We start from the raw sequence: 22,288 nt of genomic DNA on the forward strand, positions 1-22,288 counted from the left end.
GACACTCTGAGGAGCCTGATAAACACCGGATTTTCATCCACTCGGATGAGGAGATTAGCTGAAGGTGTATCTTTTGTGTTTGGTCACTGTGTGTCCTGCTTCGAGGTGTGTGTGAGTTTTAGACGGGAGTGGTCTCAGTGGTGTGTTTGCAGAAACAGAGTGGCTGTATATGCTTGTATAGTGTGTACACGGTAGTAGTGGGTGAGATACCGGTTCGTCCCGTATACCGGTTAAACTTCCTCTAAAGTTGTTAGTTTTGTCATTAACTTTACACCAGTGAGCGTAGATAACGTTGTGAGTTGGGTGTCTGAAATCAGTTAGTCCAGTTTGTTTTTAAGGGACAGACGTCACAATGTCATGAGTTAAACCCTTACTAGGGTTGGGCGATATGCTGAAAACATTATATTGTGATACTTTGACATTTTCACGATACATGATATGCAGATTTTCTGAGCTTTAAGGTGAAACAGACAAAATAGAACCTGTTGCGCCACAAATAAAACATACTCTAAAAACAATAAAGCTGCAACTACAGTGATTTTTATTAAACATTTTCAAACTGCGCTGCACTAAATTCTATTAAATAGGCCTAATTATGCTCCCTCTCTAATTAAACATGTCCACGATATGCTCAGAAAAGCAAATTATGACAATTTATCACAATAACTACACTCTTCAAAAATTATGATTCTTCAAAGGTTCTTTAGTAATGACTTTGGTTCTGTGTAGAACCATGAACACTCAGAGAAGCCTTTGCATGATTAAAGGATTCTTTGCGTCGTGAAAGTGGTCTACAGTTTGATAGAGAGTGTGTTGTAGATGGTTCTATATAGGACCCTTTTTGAAAAGGGTTCCATATAGCACCAGAAAGCGTTCCACTATTGTTACAAGCCAAAGAATTCTTATTTGGTACTGTATAGAACCCCTTTTTCTGCCCTTTTGCTTAGGGAAGCACTGATACCGATACTGTTATCAGGTATCGGGCCGATACTGTGCTCATTTCACTCATAGTCATATTCATAGAAATTCTCTGATACCAACGTTCTGATTGTGTGACGTGAGCCGAATTATGCAAAAAAAAAAAGGAATGACAAAAATGGAGGTGCAGAGTTTTTGTGCAACATTTGATGATCTCTAAGCTCACAGTGGATCCGTTCCTGTTTTTTAAGGATCTGACAACTGGTGCAGTCACAATCATGAAATTTAAGTTGATGATTAATGCAGTATGTAAGTGTTGCACGTCTTCGGAATCTGCACTAGACGTAGGGATCGTTTACACGTTTCTGGCATGATGTAACTCACTTTTTACCGTGGCTGTTTCCTTTTTATCGTTTTCTACCAAACTGGTTCAGAGTCAAAGCTGAATACACATCTTGGACTTTAGACTAAAATCCTTTTGCTATGAGTGACCCTGTCCCAAAATTATCTTTACTTTATTAAAACAAAGGATTGAACATTCCGTTTTTCTCCACCAGAACAATCATAACTCTACCGAAACTTTAAGTATTTCAGCGGTGACAGGTTTAGCTCATTTTGAGCGGAACTTGAAAAACACTAGCCAGTGCATGACCAGCAAACACAGCTTTGAACAGTCGTAGCCACATAAAATCATCATATTTTCAATCAAAACACAAAAAAGAACTTAATTGCAGAAAATCTGTGTTTCGGTAGTGACGATTCTTAATGTTTCACAGTAATTTTCAGACTTTGGGACACATGGGAGCTAACTGCTCCCCATGAGACCATGAGGGACATAGATACTGTCTCATGTCCTGCTCTAAAATGCAGAGGTGTGGCTAAAAATTAAAAATTCATCATAACTTTCATTTTAAAAGACACAAAAAGGATACAAAACAGTGTTTTTTACACGTGTAAATGTAGGGGTTGGAGTTTGGGACAGACGTATCCCAAAAGAAAGTGCTCCATACATGATGTTTTTGTATGTATCTTTTATTAATGCCATCCTGCCCACTCGCGCTGAAGTTATAAGGAGCGTTTCAGCTTTGAGTGCAAGACAGCCAATCAGAACAGAGCTCATTTACATATATCACATACCACTATAAAACAAATACAGCCTGTTTAAGTGTAAGGGATAAAAAGAGGTTGAAAAATGGTCATGTAAAAATTACATATCACTATTGTTTAGATACATAAAACCACACAAATGTTCACAGGCCTGTGGGTAATGTGGTTTTTGCTTTGATTGTTGCAAGAGCAATTCAGCTTGGGCAGAAAAGTAGGAGCAGGCATAGCTGCAGGTGATCCTGTCTGTACACACGTTCAGTGCAGTGTACTGTAGTTCACCTGATGAGCAGTAGTACGTCTGTTTGTCTGTATAACAAACAAATGAGTGTTTCTCGTTTTACAGTGCATCACCAGTAGTTAAACATTAATAAATATAATGAATTAATCATTAACTCAGAAAGGTGGGCGAGTTGAAAGGCTGGTACTTGAACTTGTCTGTTTCTCTGTCGCTCTGTACCTGACAAGTGTCCTGTTCTTCACACCAGGGCCGCACGATGTGTTGTTTGCTTTTCCTTTATGGTGATTCTGGCCTGTACAACACTGATCTAACAGGAGGCTGCGATATGCAAATGAACCACTAACCAATCAGTGTTTTTACTATGTGCTATGAGCGTCGTGACTAATCACATCAAATGTGTGTGTGTGTGTGTATATGTGTATATATATATATATATATATATATATATATATATATATATACACACGTGTATGTGACTAAAAGGCCCAAATGACTTGGAAAAAACGGTTCCATTGACTTACATTAAAAGTAAATTAGGGTTTTTCCTTTTCCTGTAAAGTTACCATTTTGGAGATCCGAGGTTTTCTTCCGACGACAGCGATTGTTACACACGTGTGTGTGTGTATATATATATATATATATATATATATATATATATATATACACACACACACACACACACACACACACACACACACATATATACACACATATATAGACCTGATCACGTAATGAAATCTACTACAATAATTGGTACGAAACCCACCGCAAACTTCCTGTAGTCTGTGCTCTTAAAACTACCAGAGTACAATTAATAGCACAAGCAAAACACGTTAGCTAGCAACATGCTTTGGCTGTTGGAGCTGTTTTTCCCCTGTAAGAGGTAATGTTAATGTTTACTGCATTATACTGTATTTTCTGCACACAACAAACATCTACATGCTTAATTGGAGTTTTTTGAGGGTCTCGGCCAGCCTTAATTTATCCATGTGCTAACAACAGACAGTGCTGATGTGTGCACCGTTCGGCTTCCTAGCAGCGATATTAACTGTCCAGCTTCCTTCCTTACCAACGGAAAAAAAAATCTAAACAGTCTTCCCCCAGAAGGGCGTTATTCTGCTCTTTAAACTGGAAAATCTCACTATAGATACCACTGCAGCAGCAGGATGTGGTTATGTATGTTTACAACAAATGCAGTGATGGTAACATTTTTATTTTGTCCTGTTCAGATTTCACCCTTTCAGCCTGTAATGCTGTCATACAGTGACTTTCCTTGGGTTCCCCAGTGGCACACAATTTTTTAATATATTTACAAGATCACAAGTTTGCAGCAGCCAAAAAAGTTGGTAATTGTCGCCGTGTTATCAGTAATGTTTTTGTAAATATTGATAAAGCTGTGGGTCGTCAGTATTGGCCAACCTCTTCTGGCTACACATGGCATGGAGAAGGCACACCTAGATAGTGGGTGGGAAACAGCAGCTGCTAACATCGGGAAGAAAACTGAGGAAAAATTGAGGAAAAAATCAAAATAGAAAATGTATGACCTTATCTTTAAGCATCAAAGTGCTGCACACTCTTAAGAAATGGTTCTTCAGGGGTTCTTTAGTAAAGACAGTGGTTCTTGTATAACTGAGCACTCAGAACCGTTTGAATGCACAAATGGCTCTCAGCAAGCTCAGCTGTTTCTACTCTATGATGGAAAACCGGTAGTATGTAGCTCTTCAAAGAACCCTTTTAAAAATGCTTCTGTCCAGCACCAAAAGGGTTCCACTACTACTTGTTACGAGTCAAAGAACCTCTTTCCAGTACTTTATAGAAACCCGTAAGAATCTACACTCTTTAAAAATTGGTTCTTTAGTTAAGGCAGTGGGTCTGTATAGAACTAAGAACACTCAGGATTCAAATCGTTCTTTTCTATGATGGTAAACCAGCTATGCATGGTTCTTTTAAAGAACCCCTTTAAAAATGGTTCTGTATAGCACCAAAAAAACATTCCACTATTGTTACCAGTCAAAGAACCATTTTTAGTACTATATAGAAACCTGTTTGCAAGAGTGTAGATAATGAATATTATTGTTATTGGACAGGAACACTTCCAAACTGTGTAGCTGTAGTTTCTCCAGTGTCCACAGTGTGGAGTATGTGCAGGTGGGAATGTGAAGTGTCAAGACTGATCTTCTTTGCCTGCATTTGACCTGTGATCATGATGACTTGACAAACTTGTTCCAGAGAAGGGCAAGTAGAGAACCCAGTCCAGTAGGTCGATAACCTGCAGGACGTTTGTATTTCATCAGGCTGCTGATTAAGCTTCGGTGCAGCTGTCGTCGCTTTGCTTTATATTTTTTCTTTTGTGATCTGTTGTGATAAAAACTAACTGAAGCACAGCTGAGTTTTTCAGTAACTATCCAGTGTTACTTGGATTGAAAGACGAAACAAAACAAAGGCTGGGCGAAGTTTAGCATCCGCTATTCATTATGGTTAACTAGGCAGTGTATATTTACATCGCTAGGTCAAACCGGCACAGCTTCCCCACTGCTGTCTGATGATCGTAAGTGCTGATACATCATAGATGTAGGTTCAATGTGTGTAAACACTTTCTTAGGTTAATTGTTAGATTGCATCAACACCTGTTGATGAAAAATCATTTTGGTTGGCACAGAGAAAGTAGCTAAACCGTTAGAACTGTGACTGTTACATTGGTGTTAAAAGTCTGGTCCTGGAGGACGACAGCACTGCTGTTTAGGCCCAGTCCCATTTCTTCTTTTTACCCCTACTCCCTTGTTTTCGAGTGTCACCCTAACCCTTTGGAACTGAGTTACAAGGGGTGGTGGTTGAAATCTTCCCTATGAAGTAGGACCCTCAAATAAAAAAAAGCAAAATAAAGATCATTACTTCATTAACAGCTACCAGCGCTGCTCTGTAGGCGACCCTGCCAGTCTGCAGTGACAGCAGAGAAGGGTAGAGTTCAGATCCTCACTGCTGGGCTTTAGTTACATTTAGGGCTTCATATGCCTTCAAAGAGGGGGGCAATTATTTATTATCACCCACCCCTAATTCTTCAGTGATGTGAAGCTGAAGTCAGATATTCACCAGATTCTTGTTTGAATTGTCCCGTTCCACCTTAAATGAAGCTGCGTTTACATTCTGGCGCTTCAGGCGTCAGAACTGCTGCACTATTTAAGGTGGAAGTTTTTTTTTTTTGCTTGTTATGAAGAAAATATGAAGATAATACACTGAAACAACGTTAAACTAAGACAATACAATGGTTATTGTATTTTTTAACAGAGAAAATACTCACATTTGTGTGTTTCTTTGGTCGCGTGTTCAGCCATCATGCTGTTTTTTTTCTCATAATACATTTGGAGTGAGTCTCTGAAAAACCTCTGTTTGGAGGGTCATGTAGCCCCAACACTTCGCCCTACCCCTCTATCTGAACAACAATCAGGACACCCTACCCCTAGACATGAATGCGCAAAACAGAGGTCTAAGGGCTAAGTGGTAGGGGCGAGGGGTGAAATGGGATTGGGCCTTAGTGTTTATCCTGCTTTTACTCTCCCACCATCAACTTACAGAGGGCTTGGTCATTAGCTGATGAATTAAAATAGGAAAAATACTGACCAGCACTGGTTGTCCAGGACTGGATTCTGACATCCCTGTACTTGTCCATTTTTTTTATTATTATTTTTTTATCTGTTTGAGTTGTAATTTGTGGTGGAGTTCATTAGTAATAATTTGTGAACCATTTTGTGATACCAAGAATCAGTTCTGAAGGTCAGAACAACACCAAAGGCCTCTTTTCCATTGTAGAGCCAAATTGTCCCAGGGCCGCACTGTGCTGTTCTGCACTGCTGTGAACTCATCTTTTTATTTATACTTCTGCCGTTCTGCTAAGTCAGGACCAGGAAATACAGAGGAAAACTACATGTGAGATATGAGACTTTATCCTCTAATTTTAACTGGAACTGAGCCTTTACTGTGGTGTGAGGCATTTTAGCCTGCTAACTAAGCTAGCGTTAGCTTAGCCCCACAGGCTGCTGCTCAGAACACACAGAAAACCTATTTAATTTACAGCATTTGATTATGTCATTAAGAAGACCACATTGCCATTTTGGTAGTGTGGTCTTCTCATCACTGTTACTGCTCATCTCATCACTGTTACTGCAGCTACAGCCCTGCAGGTGGATGAAAACCAAGCAAAATAGACCAGAATGACCATAAAAAAGGATACATAGACGCTTTAGATGCAGTCTCCAGAAAACGCTACTGGGATAAGATTAGCTAGATTGGTGGACTGAATCCGTTTAACGTGCATTTCAGAATATTCTAACTGTGTTCGGTGGTGTTCTGTTAGCAGGTCACGTTAATACTGTCCAGATTCATTCCTAGTACCAGTTTAACATTGACCAATTGTTGTTAGATTTATAGTTTAACATTTATTAAATGGTTGGCCGAATATGATTTCATTTATTTGTTGTCCATGTAAGCAAAATAAACGTTTTTGATTGTTTTCGCAGGATGAGGCAGCACAATACCGGCTTAAATGTTCAATAAATAGTCATTAAGGCATCCCATCCAAACGGTTCTGTGGCCCACAGTTTGTAAGTGTCCGTTGTTGTACACGGGTTCGTGTGGAAATACCACTGGAACAGTTACACTCTGTGGTCAGAGCCGTTCAGCCGTACAGTAGAAAACAGGCCATTGTTTACTTAGATAAGCTGTTTCTAACTTTTGTTTATTACGTGACTGTCCTTCACATCACAATATGCACTGTAACACTGTTTTTTCCCTCTGTTTTTCTTCCACAGGGACAGTCTTCACACACCCTCAGTGTTTTGAGCTCTGGAGGACATCATTTACTAGAGATGCAACCACCTCCTCGTGCGGCGCCCCCTGGAGCATGTGGCCCGCCCCCATCTTCCTCCGGTGGCCCCAATGCATTTAGGAGGACTCGACCACACAAGCATGGAGCAGCAGCCACTGCAGCAGCACCTGTTCCACCCTCTCAGCCAGTGTCTGACCCTTTTGCCTTCGTGAGGCAAGTGCCACCTTCAATGCCAATAGGCAGCCAGGCTCCACCTCCAAACAGCAGTCCTCTTCCTATGCAAGCCCCTCCACCAGCAGGTTTTACCCACCCCGCTCCTCAAGTCCCACCATCAGGAGCGCAAATGGCAGCAGCTGGTCCCCCACCCACCTTTTTCACCCCTCATCCTGGTCCATCAGGGCCTTCACCTGCTCCTAACCCACCTCCTGTTGAGCCTGGCTATTTCAACTCCCAAGAACCAATGCCGTATATTGCGCGGTTGCCGAACCCTGCCACTCCTTTCAACTCCTTTCAGTCTCCTCCTGCATCCTCAACACCACCAATTCAAAGCAACCCTCCATTTCAGCCCACTCCTCCTGCTCCATCGCATTTGGTGCCTGATCATGGTAGTCGCCCCCCCTCTGTTCAGAACTACTTTCAGCCAACCAGTGATCCGCCTCAGCCTTTCCATGCCCCTCCCCAGGCACAGGCCCCTCATCCTGCCCCCTCATCCCATCCTGGCCCCCCGCAGACACACCTTCAAAATCATAGCCAGTCGACTCCACTGAATTCAGGTGGGCCGGCCAGTTCACAGCAACAGAACTCCCACTTTTCAGCCCAAAATTATTTTAGCCAGACTGGTGGAGCCCCAGAGCCATGGTTCAGTCAGGTTCCACAGGATCCATCTCAGCGTGCCTGTCCCATCCCCTATGTCCCTGCTGACTCCGGAACACTGTCTATGTTCTTCCGGGGCAATGACGTAGAGAACGAAGAAACTCTTTCAGGGGAGGGACATGTGAATGGGATCTCTAACCCTCCACATGCAGGGGTAGTAGCTGAGGCCTCTGCGCAGTATTTGAATGACAGTGGGAATATCAGAGCTGGTGCAGGTCCAAGTGACTCTGTCGAGAATCTGGAATGCATTCCGAACCAAGAAGTGCTGCCTAGCGAACCACCGCCGAGCCATACCTATGAGGCTGGGCCTAACTTGGAGACTCCAGATTCTGCCCCTCGCCCCACACGTTCTGCAAGTGTCTCGTCAAGCTACAGCAATGTCAGTCATGGAAGTGGCCACGCCCCCCACAGTGGTGGCCACCCTCCTCGACGGCATCAGGGTGTTGTTGGAACATTTATCCAGCAGGAAAGCCCCCGCCCCCCTGATCCACCAGCCTCCCATTCCTCCCCTGCTGGTTACTTTGAACAAATAGATTCTGCCCCTGCTCCAGAGCTGAGTCCCACGTTCCCAACCCCCAGCCCCCCAAAACCAGTGGGCGTGTTCCAGGCCAGTGCTAACTCCTCCTTTGAACCTGTGCGATCACATAGTGTTGGTGTTAGGCCTGCTGAAGTTGACAGAGCTAGAATGGTTATGGAAAAGGGTGGAGCAGATGGGCTGCCTGGCAACCTGGAGCAGCCTCCGGACAATATGGAGACTATTTATTTTCCAGGAGGGCAGGATCGCAGACCTTCTTCTAGAGCCCAGGGATCTCGTCGACCCTGCGAAAGTCCAGCTACAACCCTCTGGGCTCAGAGTGATCCTGCTAGTCTCGGAGCTAATATTCTGTTGGCACCTGCAGCGCCCCCTCTGGCTGCTGCTCTTGTTCCTGTGCGTCAATCCAGTGCTGAGGTCATCCAGCCACCAGAAGATGGACCATTGGATCTGCAGCCACCCAGGGCACATCCACAACCTCACTCTGAGAACCTTGAGAACCCACCGGACTCGGCCTCTCAGGCAAGTCTGGGTTACGCTTCCTTGCTGGTGGCCACGCCTTCTGTAGAGGCTTTGAACCAGCCTGTCTTGATTGCACCCCCTTCTTCTAATTATAGTGTTATTTCTCCTCAAAACCCTCATCAAACAGCCAATCAGACAAGTCCCAAGGAGGCCACCTCACCCGTTCGACCACCATCTCAAACCCCAGTGGCCAGTCAATTGCCTCCGGGTTCCTCTTCAAATCAGCCGCCACCTCTTTTCTCTCAGGCGCCAATAAGCTCTTACCCTCCTTCCAGCCAGAGTCCGTTGAATCTGGCTCATGAGGTCAAAGATGCTCCGCCTCCTGCCCAACCTGCCCGCCCGCCTCTTTCAAGGGCCCAATCACTAAGAGGTGATGGTCAAGCTGTCCAATCTCCTAATTCACAAGTTACATCTTCTGCTTCTACCGCTAATCAGAATCAACCCTCAAATTTTGAGCTTCTTGATTTTTCTATGCACCAACCACAGAGCACAAATCAACCTGTGGCTCTGCCCATTTCCCAGTCTGTTCCTCCTGCTGCCATGGTGAATAACACACCTGGCTTTTACCTGCAGGTCACCAAAGATGCGCAGCAAGCTGTGCGGGCTGACACGGAACCTCCACTTCAGCCACCAGCCCCAAACCCCCCAAGACCTTCCAGCAATCAAACTAACAACGAACCCACTGGTCCCTCCCAGTCGGCCCATCAAGTTCCAACCCAGTATCAGCCACCCCTACAGGCTCCACCCACTTCCCAAGCTGCCCCACCCCCTGTATCTGGCCCAGCCCCACCTCCTACTTATCCTCCCCAGGCTGGGAACACTACTGCCTCACATGAACCTCAGCGCCCCCCGTCTTCTCTTGGGGGTCAGCCTGGTTACGGTGCTCCACCTCCCATGCCTCCCGGGCCTGGATATGGCAGTTACTACCCAGAGTACCAGGATGGAAGGCATCCCTACCCTCCTCAGTACCCCCACATGGACCCAAGGGCTCAGAACTACTACCAGGTATAATAAGTTCCATGTAAGACACAATAGTAAACAGAGCTGCACTATGTAAGGTTTTTTTCGGTTAAAAAAGATATATCATCACTGACTGGCTCAAATAAACGCTAAAGAGTTGTATTGCATGAAATAATATAATAATATCATTCATATCATTTAAAAGTCAGAGGCATCAGATCAGGAGTTTTTCAGACCATGTCCTACATCTTTATGTATTAACAGCACATGCAGGCTGAAAAAAAGGGTCCAGCTCAATGTTTAGGCCTCGAATTCAAAATTAGTTTTTTTTACTGATGAGATGATGACAGTAGTAGAAAATTCACTCACATCTCTGAAGACATGTTCTTCACCAAGTTTTGGCTGAGTTCTTGCAATAAAATTCATCACCTCAGGGAAGGGGTTTGTACCACAACCCGTGTTACAAAATGTTACACGTGTTGCATGCAATTACACTTTTCCACCTAAGAGGTCTCCAAATCCCCAAAATGCAGCTTTAAGTAATTTTTGTTTTCCCTGATCTATTTTAGGTTTCGTTTAAATGAAAATTTAGTGATTTTAAAGTTGCTTTAGATGTCTGCACGCTTAAAAATGTTGGTTCTTAAAGGGTTCATTAGTAAAGAAAATAGTTCAGTATAGAACCACGAACTCTCAAAGAACCCATTTGCATGATTTAAGGGTTCTTTGCATCGTGAAAGCGTTCTTCAGACTGATGAAGAATGTTCTGTAGATGGTTCTATATAGAACTTTTTTTCGAAAAGGGTTCTATATAGCACCAAAAGGAGTAAATATGTCTCAGTAGTACTAGTGTAGACTTAAAATATGATATATATGAAAATGCAGACTTACTTCGCTCTGCTTTAAGCTTTAGCTTAGCTTTAGCTGCTTTTCTCACATCTCCGACAGGAAACTTTTCCTCAAAAATAGAATAATTTCTTTTAAGCCTCACATCATAACAATAGAAGAACCCTTTTGGGTGCTATATAGAACCCTTTTCATTTTAGTGTTCACTATTTTCTTTACAAAAGAGCCCTTGAAGAACTCTCTTGTTTAAGTGTGTACTTTACAACTCACAGCATGTTTATTAAACAAAATATGCTAAAATTGCATTTTTTTTCTCTTAACATTTTAATGAAAAGAATCACACAAAATGTAAAAATGGTCACTGATATACAGTATTTTGTGTCACTATGTGTCTCAAGACCACTTAAGAGTACAAGCTTTAAAAATTCACAGGTTTTGTGATTTTATGCATTTGATATTCAGATATATCTTTCTTTATTATTCCACTTCGAATACACTCTCAGAAATAAAGGTATTAAACTGTCACTGGGTCAGTTCCCCTCTTGTCACTGGGGTGATTCCCTCAAGGGTTCATCTCAGTATCTTTAGTCAGGGAACATAACTGTACCATAATCCACTGAAATGATATGTTCTAAGCTGTACTGACTCCACACACCCCGTCTCGTCTCCAGGCTTTTATTTTACTGTTCTGTTTTAAAACATTCGGTTATGAAAAGGGACAAATATGAACTTTTCACCTGGAAAGACTTAAAACTTTACAGTTGGACCTTGAAACCACTGTTGTACCTTTGAGGGAAGATTTACATTGTTTGTACCTTGATGAACGAAAAATGTACCTGAACAGAACCTTTATTTCCAACAGTGTAGATTTTGGAAGAAGATAAATTCTCAAAGGTTTGAGTTGTTTAGGATTAGCAGGTGTATATAATTTTATTTGGGCTTAATTGGTTAAATAAATGGAGTGTGCAGTCTCAAATGAACATACGTCATATCATTAGCCATGAACAAGCCACTTTTAGGAGACATGTCAATGTCTTTGATTTTTTTTGGAAATTGTGCTAGAAAAAAATGAGTAGGAATTCTGATAAAGTAGGAGCGTTCTGCATAAGTTGAAAGGAAACATTAACTATGACTGTTTATCATTATTGTGATAAATGGTCACATTATGCTACAATTTGCTTTTTTTCTGAGCGTATTGTACTTAAACACTAAACAGCTACGTTTCATTACCGAGAAAGCAAAATTAGTCCTGTTTAATTGGATTTAGTATGTGAAATGTTAAATGCAAAATCACTTGTATCCATGGTTTTTGATAGTACTTTTGGCAACAGTTGTCTGTTGTTATTTCAACTTCTCAAACATCAGATAAAAATAAACAAGGTACTTAGTATTATTAAGAAAACGTCTGTTATATTTTTTAGCATATTACCCAGTCTTAGCGTCAACACTTTCTAAAACTGATCTTTTTATTAACTCTATTTTTGCACATTAAGTGATGCACAGTAATGAGAATTATTTAGTTTACACAATGAGATGTAGGTTATTAATTATGTTCATTTATTGTTTTGCAGATTATTTTCAGAGGTAATCCAATGTTCTTAAATGATATTTTATTATTAAAAATCTGTCTCTCCCTCTGTATTCTCCATTCTGGTTGCAGGATGATCCGTATCGGAGAGCTGATCCCCGATACGGCCGATATAACGGACCAAACCCTGGTTACCGGGAGATGGAGCGGCAGCCAGAGAGACCCAGTTCAAGAACCAGTCAGTACTCTGACCGACCCAACTCCAGGTGAGGTCAAAGAGCAGAGGGCAGCAGTTCCTCTCATAGTGAAGTCCATCATTTTTCTCATAACGATTAAGAGACTGTTGAGAGTTAGGCCCAGGACACACCGAGGTGAGGTTCACTCCGTGAAGACTGCAGCTTACGGCCGAGACACTCTTGCTTAATGCGTCTGTGGAGCAACATCTCTTTATAGCAGGAGCTGGTAATAGTCTAAACCTGTAAAACTGCCACGTACAAAGTAAAAGATACGGAAATGGAATGTCTTATAAGCTTTAAATGTCAATGTTTAAGCTAAACCTGCAATGTGAAAGTGAAAGTAAAACACTGTAGCGGCGCTGGGTGGTTAAAAAGGCTACTTGAAACAATTATGTGACAAATAAATAAAAAAAAAAATGAAAGCAAGAAATGATAATCAATGGAATGAGTAAGTATAATAGGCTTTATTTTATGTAAGTGTGATATCAGAGCACCTTCAGAGCTCTTGTGCGTCTGTGTTCGTTCATAATATTATTTTTTTTCCTCGTTGGGAGTACGATAGTGACACATTTTTATATTTATATATAGCATTCATATAGGAAGAATAGTTTGAATGCCCGTTCCTAGTGCTAAAACTAATCTGGCATTGAAAAATAAGGCTGTTCTCTGCATGTGTCCTCTTGAGAGTGCTGTTACCTTGCATAGCTTTCTTCCTTGCTTTTATTTCTCTCCTCGTTCGCTCTCTCATTGCTGACCACCGTTACTGATTCTACATGCTCGACCAGCCAAAAATGATGAGGACTGACTAGAGCCTGCGGTGCCGTACACAGCACACCGACTATAGGTGACGTTCGACCACTAGTGCTCACCACGTCTGCCGGCTTGTTGTGCTCTGGGCCTTAGTTAGCATTTTGCAGATGACATCATGCTGACTAGTACCCGCTGCCCACTCAGTGTCTGTTTGAACTGCTGCCCACACATTGTCATACAGGGGAGATAACAGCACAATTCTGACTGAGATTTTACAGATGGCCTTTGTTTCTGATTTTTCTCTCTCAGGCAGGGGTACACAGAAGATTACCCCAGGCCTAACCGCAGTGCCTACGAAGACTACTATGCAAATTATTACAAGAAACAGTACGAACAGTACGCAGGTAAGCACTGTACTGTAACTGTCCTCTCTCACCTCCAGTCCTTTCTCACCCCCACATGTTGGAAGGATGTGTATGCGTAATAATCATGCTGAGCAGCTGTCTGTGTGTTGTTATTTATGAAAGTGAAATGGCGTGGCGTACTTCTCCACATACTCTGGAGGTGGTATAGGACGTCTATTGGAAAGGAGAGGTCCAGCAGAATTCGTTGGAAGCGAGACTTTTTCTAATAGTCAGTTCATAAGTGAATCTAATAAAAGCACAGACCATATTATGTGAGGTTTTTGAATTAATAGCTGACTTGAATATTTAAATTGATAAGAGTAAAGGGATTGCTGCCCCCCATAAAAAAAATGATTGGTTAAAAAAAAAAGTATTTCCTTGAAATAAAATTTAAATTTTCTGACTAAATAAAAGCTCTCACTTGAACTGACAGTCTCCTTTTCGGCATGTTCAGCAGCTGAGTGGCTGCCAAGAACCTTTAGGTACTTCAGATACTTCTTATGAAGAAACGAAAGTGCTTCTTCATAAAGCTAAAGAAAAACGTCTTCTGTGTGGAGAATATTAGAACTATGTGAACACATCACTTTAGTGGGGATTCTGCATGCAAATGGTGCCAGAACTCTAATGAAGGAATCATGCTTTTGATAAATGAGTACGCTGTTGTTTGTTTGCCCACAGAATTTCTTACCCAAACTCATTTTAATTTCTCTGTGTTTCAGTGTGGGCTGAATTAATAGTTTGTTCTGTCTTCGTGTCTGTGCTTGTAGATCGGAGCAGGTGGTATGACCCCAGTGCCGTTTATGACCCCCGCTATAGAGCTTACTATGACCAGGCCTACAGCTGGTATAACTACGACCCCGAGGCCTACAGAAGAGACCCTTACTACAGCCAACAGTATCCCAGCAGGTACACACACTAATGATCATACACACTACACCCCTCTAAAACAGTCTAGTCCAGGTTAAAATACAGGCTAAAAATATAATATAAATGAAGGACTCGCTTTGCTCTGCTTTAAGCTTTAGCTCAGCTATAGCTGCTTTTCTTGCATCTCCGGCAGGAAACTTTTCCGCAAAAGTAGAACAGTTTCTTGTTAAATGTCTCTCAGCATTTGACTTCTTTTCAGTTTCTCGTTGCAGATTAAACGTATCAGGAAACCAGATGGAGTGATTATAATTGCAAATAAGTCCATTTGTCTCTAAATTATCGATGTTCGTCTTAAATGTTTCTCTTTGCCTTTTCTTTAGCTACTAGCTAGGCGAGATCTTTGTGTGTTGCTATGGTGACCAGCAGTCAGTGCACCAAACTTCAGGGTTAAAGGGTGAATCAGCAGTTCTACATTAACTCCAGAGTTTAAGACCATTTATTGTTAAACTGTGTTGAACGATCAGCAGAGCTTTATTTTACTGTAAAGGAGGATTATTTTATTTTTACTTGCAAATCTAATTCAGCTGTGGAGCCACAACAGGACAGCAGAATAGCCGCATGTTGCCGACCCCTGACCTAGTCTTCTGTTTTAGTGGCTGTGCTGAATTGAATAGACCTCAATTTAATACGTATCCAGAAATGTGACAGTTGGTTAGGATCATTTTATTCGCCTCAATCATGTAAGCAGAACTATCAACCACCTGAAATGGTGGGAAATGTTATCAATATCGACACTAACGACTTCCGCTTCCCATTGTGGCATCATTTTGACCTGCTCGTTTCCATGGTTTCCACCATCTTCAGGCCAGAAAACTATGATGATCCATGGCGCTACTATCCTGGCTACGACTCCAGTTTCGACGATGACTGTCGCCGGCGGGATCCGTATGCGGATGAATTTGACCGGCGCTCCGTCCACAGCGAGCGATCCGCCCACAGCGTCCACTCTGCACACAGCCGGCGCAGCAGCTTCAGCTCACGATCGCAGCAGGTGCGTGTGTGTGCTCACTTAAAAAGTGCAGTAAGAAATTAAGAGGTTCAGGTTTTGGGTCAGGTTTATTTTGTAACAGTGTATGTCTATAATGCCTACAGCAGTTTACCCCCATCCATTAACGCTGAAAGAGTGTTTTGGTCCAGACTTCTTTTTAAATCGGGCACAACAGAGGGCAGCCCGTTACAACAGAGCATGTTTACATATCTTAAAGAGTGCATTACATCAGTCTTAGAGGCATAGCCTGTTTAATTCAAAGGGATCAAGAGAGGTTGGAAAATGTACGTGGCTTTATTTGGCAAAAACAGCCATAACTCATTTTACATGACCATCTTAAGTGGACCGCAAGAGGAAAAACTAAAAAATACAAGAAAAATGAAGGATATCGGCCAAGATATCTAAGCCAGCATTCTAAGCCACTCTGTTATGCCAGAGTCCATATTCAGAGTCCACATTTGGCTTGTGGGAAAAAGTCTTCCACCTGATGCAGATCATTCTGTTAGCTCTAACGGGAACGTATATATTGTTTTCGTTCTCTTTCAAGTCCCACGTGATTTTTTTTTTTATTTTTATTTATTCTCTTTGTACAATCATTGTAATCTATGGCTAATTACGGGCCATGCAAAGAGAATATTATCTGATTAACTATGAACGCCACAATGGAAAGATTATAATGTCAATTTTTGTATGATATCTTGTCCGTGGTAGAGAGTAAAATGGACGAGCTTCTCCAAATTAAGGGTGCCAACATTCCGGTATAGTAATATTTGGGTTTCCAACTAAACAAACACAGAGAACCACAAGATGTTAAAGGCAACCTGAAATTAAAATGGATCTTTTTTTACATACTTTATTCATGTCCATGGGCACATAAAGCATAATCCACTGTGTCATATTGATGAAAGCCATAGCAACGTGGATGCTAACCAGCGTTTTATTACTCTTAAAAAGTAAAACACAATAAAATCAAGCTTTCAAGAATCAATAAATTGTGTTTTGGAAATTACAGAAAATACACATCAAAATATTGTAGTACTTAAGATTTGGTTATTTAGTATTTCCTGCCTAAGCAGCCTGCTTCCGTTGGAAATACGTCACATTAAGGAGGAAAAATGCCTTCTGATTTCTGATTCTATATATAGTTATCCTGAATTTTACATAGATGCGTTATTTCTGCATTTGGTAGCTGTCATCTGTGAGTGTTACTAACTAATATAGCTTTAAACGCTTGAATGAGCGTTTCTTCCATCCGAAGGTGCATCAGATTTTTACATTTTATTTTGACATTATATGTTACAGCATATGTGTGTACATCCGTCTACCTGTGTGTATCTGTGTGTGATGTCCCTCTTCTCTCTCTCTTTCCTAAAGAGTCAGGTGTACAGGAGTCAGCCGGATCTGGTTGCCGCAAGTTATGATGCCACAGCAACAACACTGCCTGTGGACTATTCCTACGGTCAGTTTCCTGACCAAACAGACGCTCAAGGCTACAGCCAGTACAATGCCACAGAGACCACGTGGACTGCCCCAGAACAGCGTAACTATCTCACTCCCGTTCACTCGTTATTTTACTTTCAAAGATTTCTGTTGACTTCTTTATGCAGCCATTGCCCTGAGCCAGTATGTAGCCATTGGCTTGAGTCAGTATGTAGCTGTATTTTATGTAGCCATTGACTTGAGTCAGTGTATATAGCCTTAGCTTATGCAACCATTGACTTCAGTATGCAACCTTACCTTGTGCAGCCATTGACATAAGTCGTTATGTAGCCTTACCTTATGCAGCCACTCACTTGAGTCAGTTTGTATCCTTACCTTATGCAGCCACTCACTTGAGTCAGTATGTATCCTTAACTTATGTAGCCACTCATTTGAGTCAAGATGTTATGCAGCTTTACACTTAGTGTAAATGAGGAAACAGCACGACAAACATTTCTCCCAATGAAAACAACCTTAGTTCCCTAAAAACTCATACAGTGTTAACTTCATACCCCTACATATGTCCGTACACACATACCCACTCCTCCCTTTCTCTCTCTCTGTCTTTCTCAGCTCCTCCGAGGCCATTGACTCCGGAGAAGTTCTCTGTCCCGCACTGCTGTGCACGGTTCGGTCCGGCAGGTCAGCTGATCCTGGTCCAGCCTAACCTGCCTTCAGCTGGGCAACCGGCTCTCGTGGAGCTCCACAGCACGGAGGTAATACGACTCCTGGGTTCTGCCTTCGCTCTGACTATTTTGACATGGAATCTGACACCATGAATCTCGAGTGGATTCATTATTTTGACTTAGTTTATCCCTGTTGAATATACAGTACTGTGCAAAAGTCTTATCTGAGCAGTAAACGTTTTATTTTTTTTAATTCAACATTAGAAAAAAAGAAATTTATTGTATGTGTGCTTTAGCTTAAACCTAGTGTTTACAGTTCCTAGTGATCAGTCCTTCATTAAATTATATATGCTGATGGTATTGAACAAATCCATGTAGCCGTTGGCTTGAGTCAGTATGTAGCCTTACCTTTTGTAGCCGTTGGCTTGAGTCAGTATGTAGCCTTACCTTTTGTAGCCGTTGGCTTGAGTCAGTATGTAGCCTTACCTTTTGTAGCCATTGGCTTGAGTCAGTATGTAGCTGTATTTTATGCAGCCATTGGCTTGAGTCAGTATATAGCCTTACCCTATGTAGCTGTTGGCTTGAGTCAGCATATAGCCTTACCCTATGTAGCTGTTGGCTTGAGTCAGTATGTAGCCTTACCTTATGTAGCCATTGGCTTGAGTCAGTATATAGCCTTACACTATGTAGCTGTTGACTTGAGTCAGCATATAGCCTTACCTAATATAGCTGTTGGATTGAGTCAGTATGTAGCCACTTACTTGAGTCAGTATATAGCCTTACGCTATGTAGCCGTTGACTTGAGTCAGTATATAGCCTTACCTTGTGTAGCTGTTGGCTTGAGTCAGTATGTAGCCTTATCTTATGTAGCCACTTACTTGAGACAGTATGTAGCCTTACCCTTGTGTAGCCACTCACTTGAGTCAGTATGTAGCCTTACCCTTGTGTAGCCACTCACTTGAGTCAGTATGTAGCCTAACTCTGTGTAGTTATTGATCTGAGTCTGTATGTGGCTCAGATCAGTAACTCCATAAGGTTAGGCTACATACTATTGATCTGAGTCAGTATGTGCCTTAGACTTTTGCGCAGTACTGTATGTATATTGACGCTCTCAGCTTGGTGGTATGTATGAAAGTGCCCACCTCTGACTGGGGTGTGATGTCGTTCTAGACGATGATGCAGGATTCTCCAGAGCAGGCCGAGTTACGAGCTTTCCCAGGACCACTCGTCAAGTAAGACTGACATTTGCTCTCGATCTAACACACAGTGACTTAGCATTACTGCACACAGACAGACACCTGCATGCTCACCTGATGTGTTCTCTCTGACCTGTGTGTGTTTGTGTGTTTCAGGGAAGAGACCCATAAGGTGGACGTTATAAAGTTTGCCCAGAACAAAGCTCAGGAATGCGCGCGAAATGACGACCTCATCGACAAAGACTCCGCTGTGCTCATCTGGGAGTTCATAGTACTGCTCTGTCGACAGAATGGGGTACGTGCAACTGTGTAAAGCATAAGTGCTGTTCTGTCCTTAAAATATTATTTGTTTCTATTCTCTAAAAGTGTGTATTTCTTTGAATACAGTATTTTGTAGATGTTGGGACAAAACCTTGTAGCTCCATCGTAATAAATGTGTAAGAAACTTCAGGATGATTGGGTCCAAAACTTTTCAATACAATTTCTATACGTTAATTTACACTGAAATTTAATAATGTTTTTTCCTTCTCTTGTAAAGTTACCACTTTGGAGACATGAGGTTTTGTTCTGACAGCAACATCTTATTTAATGCTAGTCATTTAATTATTGGAGGTCAGTTATGGGGGAAAAAGTAAGATTTTTTAAAAACAAAAGAACTGTTTTCTATGTTCATATGCTATAGGCAGCCATTCTGATAGATTGCTTACATTGTCTCATTTAAAAAGCCTCTGTAATGTTCATATGATCCACACAGTCATTCTGACAGACTGTAATACACTACAGGAAGTGTAGGGGGCGATATGGCTTCTACTGTTTCATTTAAAAAGCTCTATAATGTTCATATGATCCACTCAGTCATTCTGACAGACTGTAATACACTACAGGAAGTGTAGGGGGCGATATGGCTTCTACTGTTTCATTTAAAAAGCCTCTATAATGTTCATATGATCCATGCAGTCATTCTGACAGACTGTAATACACTACAGGAAGTGTAGGGGGCGATATGGCTTTACTGTTTCATTTAAAAAGCGCTCTATAATGCTAAGTTCATATGATCCAGTCGAGAAGAAGAAACTGCTAATTAAATAGTTGGGACTTTGATGTGGGAGAATAAACCACAGATGGTACGATGCTTCAGTTAGTCAATTAATGAAAAAAAATGAAATCTGTATATTAATTGAAGTCAGTAGATTACAGTAGTACATAAATAATAAAAAGTTGCAGTGTTGAATTATTGTATTGTTATTGTTTTGAGTGGTTTAAATGGAGAAACAAAACAATTTAAAAAGGTGAAACAGGGTGATTCATTGATTCACTCCCCCACAACCTCTCTCTCTGTATTAGACTGTGGTGGGTACAGACCTGGCTGATCTGTTGCTGAAGGAGCATCGCTCTGTGTGGCTGCCGGGTAAATCGCCCAACGAAGCAAATCTGATTGATTTCACCAACGAGGCGTTGGAGCGGCCCGAGGAGGAGGGGTCCGGCCCACTGTCTCTGCTGTCCGACACCTTCATGGGCACACCTGAGAATGCTGGGAAGGAAACAGAGCGCTTCAGGGAACTGCTGCTGTTTGGGCGAAAGAAGGCAAGAATACAGACACTGTTGCTCAAACTGCACATCATTTGCATGTTTCTTCCATATTAAAATGCAAATTATAAGTGCAGCAAATACATACAGCCGTGTGCAAAAGTTCAAACACCCCTGGACGTATTACATATTCAGTTGAACAGTGAAAATAAGTGAACACATGTTTATGCCAACTTTAGTGCATAATTTCTATTTATTTGCTAAATGTGACATATTGGGGGGGAAAAAAAAACACAAAATATAAAAAGACCTGTATGTTAATTTCTGTAAATACAGTCATTTAAATATTTAAACATTAAATTGTGAAGAATCTGTTAACTTATTTTCTGTGAATCTCTGAAACTTATTTTCACGTCAGCAAATCATGTTTGACTGTATATGTGAGATTTGACTTTGACGTGTGTGTTTTAGGATGCTCTTGAGTCTGCTATGAAGAACGGGCTTTGGGGCCACGCACTGCTTCTGGCCAGTAAGATGGACAATAGAACACACGCAAGAGTCATGACCAGGTAACACGCACTCACAGCTTATTCTTCTTGATAGTATTTAGTACAGATGTTGCCGTACAGAAAATAAATTGGAGCTCATAACTCCCACCTGTAGTTTTTCTTTTTATGTCATGTAATAATTATAATAATTTGCACATTGTTAATTTGCATCTGTAAAAGAAACAGGAATGAATTTATGTGATTTATGAGCAGCTGTGAAACTGAAGACATATTTCAAGGGATGTGCACACGTACTTCCGGATTGTGATCTGAAAACATGACCTGTTGTAAAGTTTATGCGTGTGTGTTTGTCAGGTTTGCCAACAGTCTTCCCATCAACGACCCCCTGCAGACAGTCTACCAGCTCATGTCAGGAAGGATGCCAGCTGCTGCTACGGTAAGCGTGTGTGTGAGGCAGTGAGCATATTTTTCATGTATAACGCAGTTTTTAGATGTCTTTTTGCTGGACCCTTCAAGCAGGCCAGCCTACAAGAGCTGAAGCCTTGGGTCACAACATGACTTTTAAAGTCTTAACAGATTCTAAAAGACTGGGTGTCTCACACTGTCCGACTGGTTTGTGCAGATTTTTTTGGGCGACTAATATATTGGGGATCACACACTAAATGATCAGGCATCACACACTTCTCAACTTTTCAGCTGCTGCTGAACCGAACGGAGCTCACTGAACTCTCGCGACTCTCGTGTTACTAGGAGACCCAAATAAACAAACATGTAGGTGCTGCTGCTGTTTTCTTTGCTGTTTGCACTGAAACAGTAAAGAAGCAGCTGGTAAACGTTTAATAGAGGATCATGGATTTAAAAATTTGATCGGTTGGTATTTATTAGAGTTTTAAATATACATAAACTTGATTGTGCCTTAAGCTCAGCTCATTAAAAAGCTTCGCTCCACACTTGAGAGACTTTTCACCATTTTTCTTTGTTTACTTGCTGTATTTTCTTCTTTCTCACTCTGTTTTCATTGGCTGTTGCAGGAGTCCGTTCAGATTGAGTCGTTGACTGGTTTACGCTAGATTACGTTCAGAGTCAGGTCGGAAAAATCAAACGTCTGATAAACTCTGACTGGTCTGATCAGGAGGCCAAAAATCTTCAAACTCCGACTGACCCAAACATCTGCAGACTAGAGACAACTAGCACAGACTCAGCCAGACTGAGAATCGGGGCAAAAGTCGTGTAGTGTAACCCCGGCTTTAGAGAGTGAATGACTGACTGATGACTGTTGTTGCCAAAGACAAGCTGCAGGTGG

At 41.7% G+C, this 22,288-nt stretch overlaps 1 protein-coding gene across 4 annotated transcripts in view; it reads left to right on the top strand.

Annotated features, from left to right (window-relative positions):
* Window positions 1-22,288, top strand: part of sec16a (SEC16 homolog A, endoplasmic reticulum export factor) — a 47,239-nt gene that overhangs the window by 3,656 nt on the left and 21,295 nt on the right. For 2 of the 4 annotated variants that reach the window (XM_036588328.1, XM_036588326.1), the window contains exons 2-13: window positions 7,069-10,017; window positions 12,476-12,609; window positions 13,639-13,733; window positions 14,501-14,639; window positions 15,465-15,651; window positions 17,023-17,188; window positions 17,701-17,843; window positions 18,924-18,985; window positions 19,106-19,244; window positions 20,294-20,533; window positions 20,948-21,045; window positions 21,340-21,421. In XM_036588328.1, the coding sequence (XP_036444221.1) occupies window positions 7,126-10,017; window positions 12,476-12,609; window positions 13,639-13,733; window positions 14,501-14,639; window positions 15,465-15,651; window positions 17,023-17,188; window positions 17,701-17,843; window positions 18,924-18,985; window positions 19,106-19,244; window positions 20,294-20,533; window positions 20,948-21,045; window positions 21,340-21,421 (4,377 nt within the window). In that variant the 5' untranslated portion in view covers window positions 7,069-7,125. Of the gene's footprint in view, window positions 1-7,068; window positions 10,018-12,475; window positions 12,610-13,638; window positions 13,734-14,500; window positions 14,640-15,464; window positions 15,652-17,022; window positions 17,189-17,700; window positions 17,844-18,923; window positions 18,986-19,105; window positions 19,245-20,293; window positions 20,534-20,947; window positions 21,046-21,339; window positions 21,422-22,288 lie in introns of those variants that run through there. The other 2 variants (XM_036588330.1, XM_036588327.1) reach the window with 2 other exon arrangements.

This window comes from Colossoma macropomum, unplaced genomic scaffold (genome assembly GCF_904425465.1).
Source record: "Colossoma macropomum unplaced genomic scaffold, Colossoma_macropomum, whole genome shotgun sequence".
Taxonomy (NCBI): Eukaryota; Metazoa; Chordata; class Actinopteri; order Characiformes; family Serrasalmidae; genus Colossoma; species Colossoma macropomum.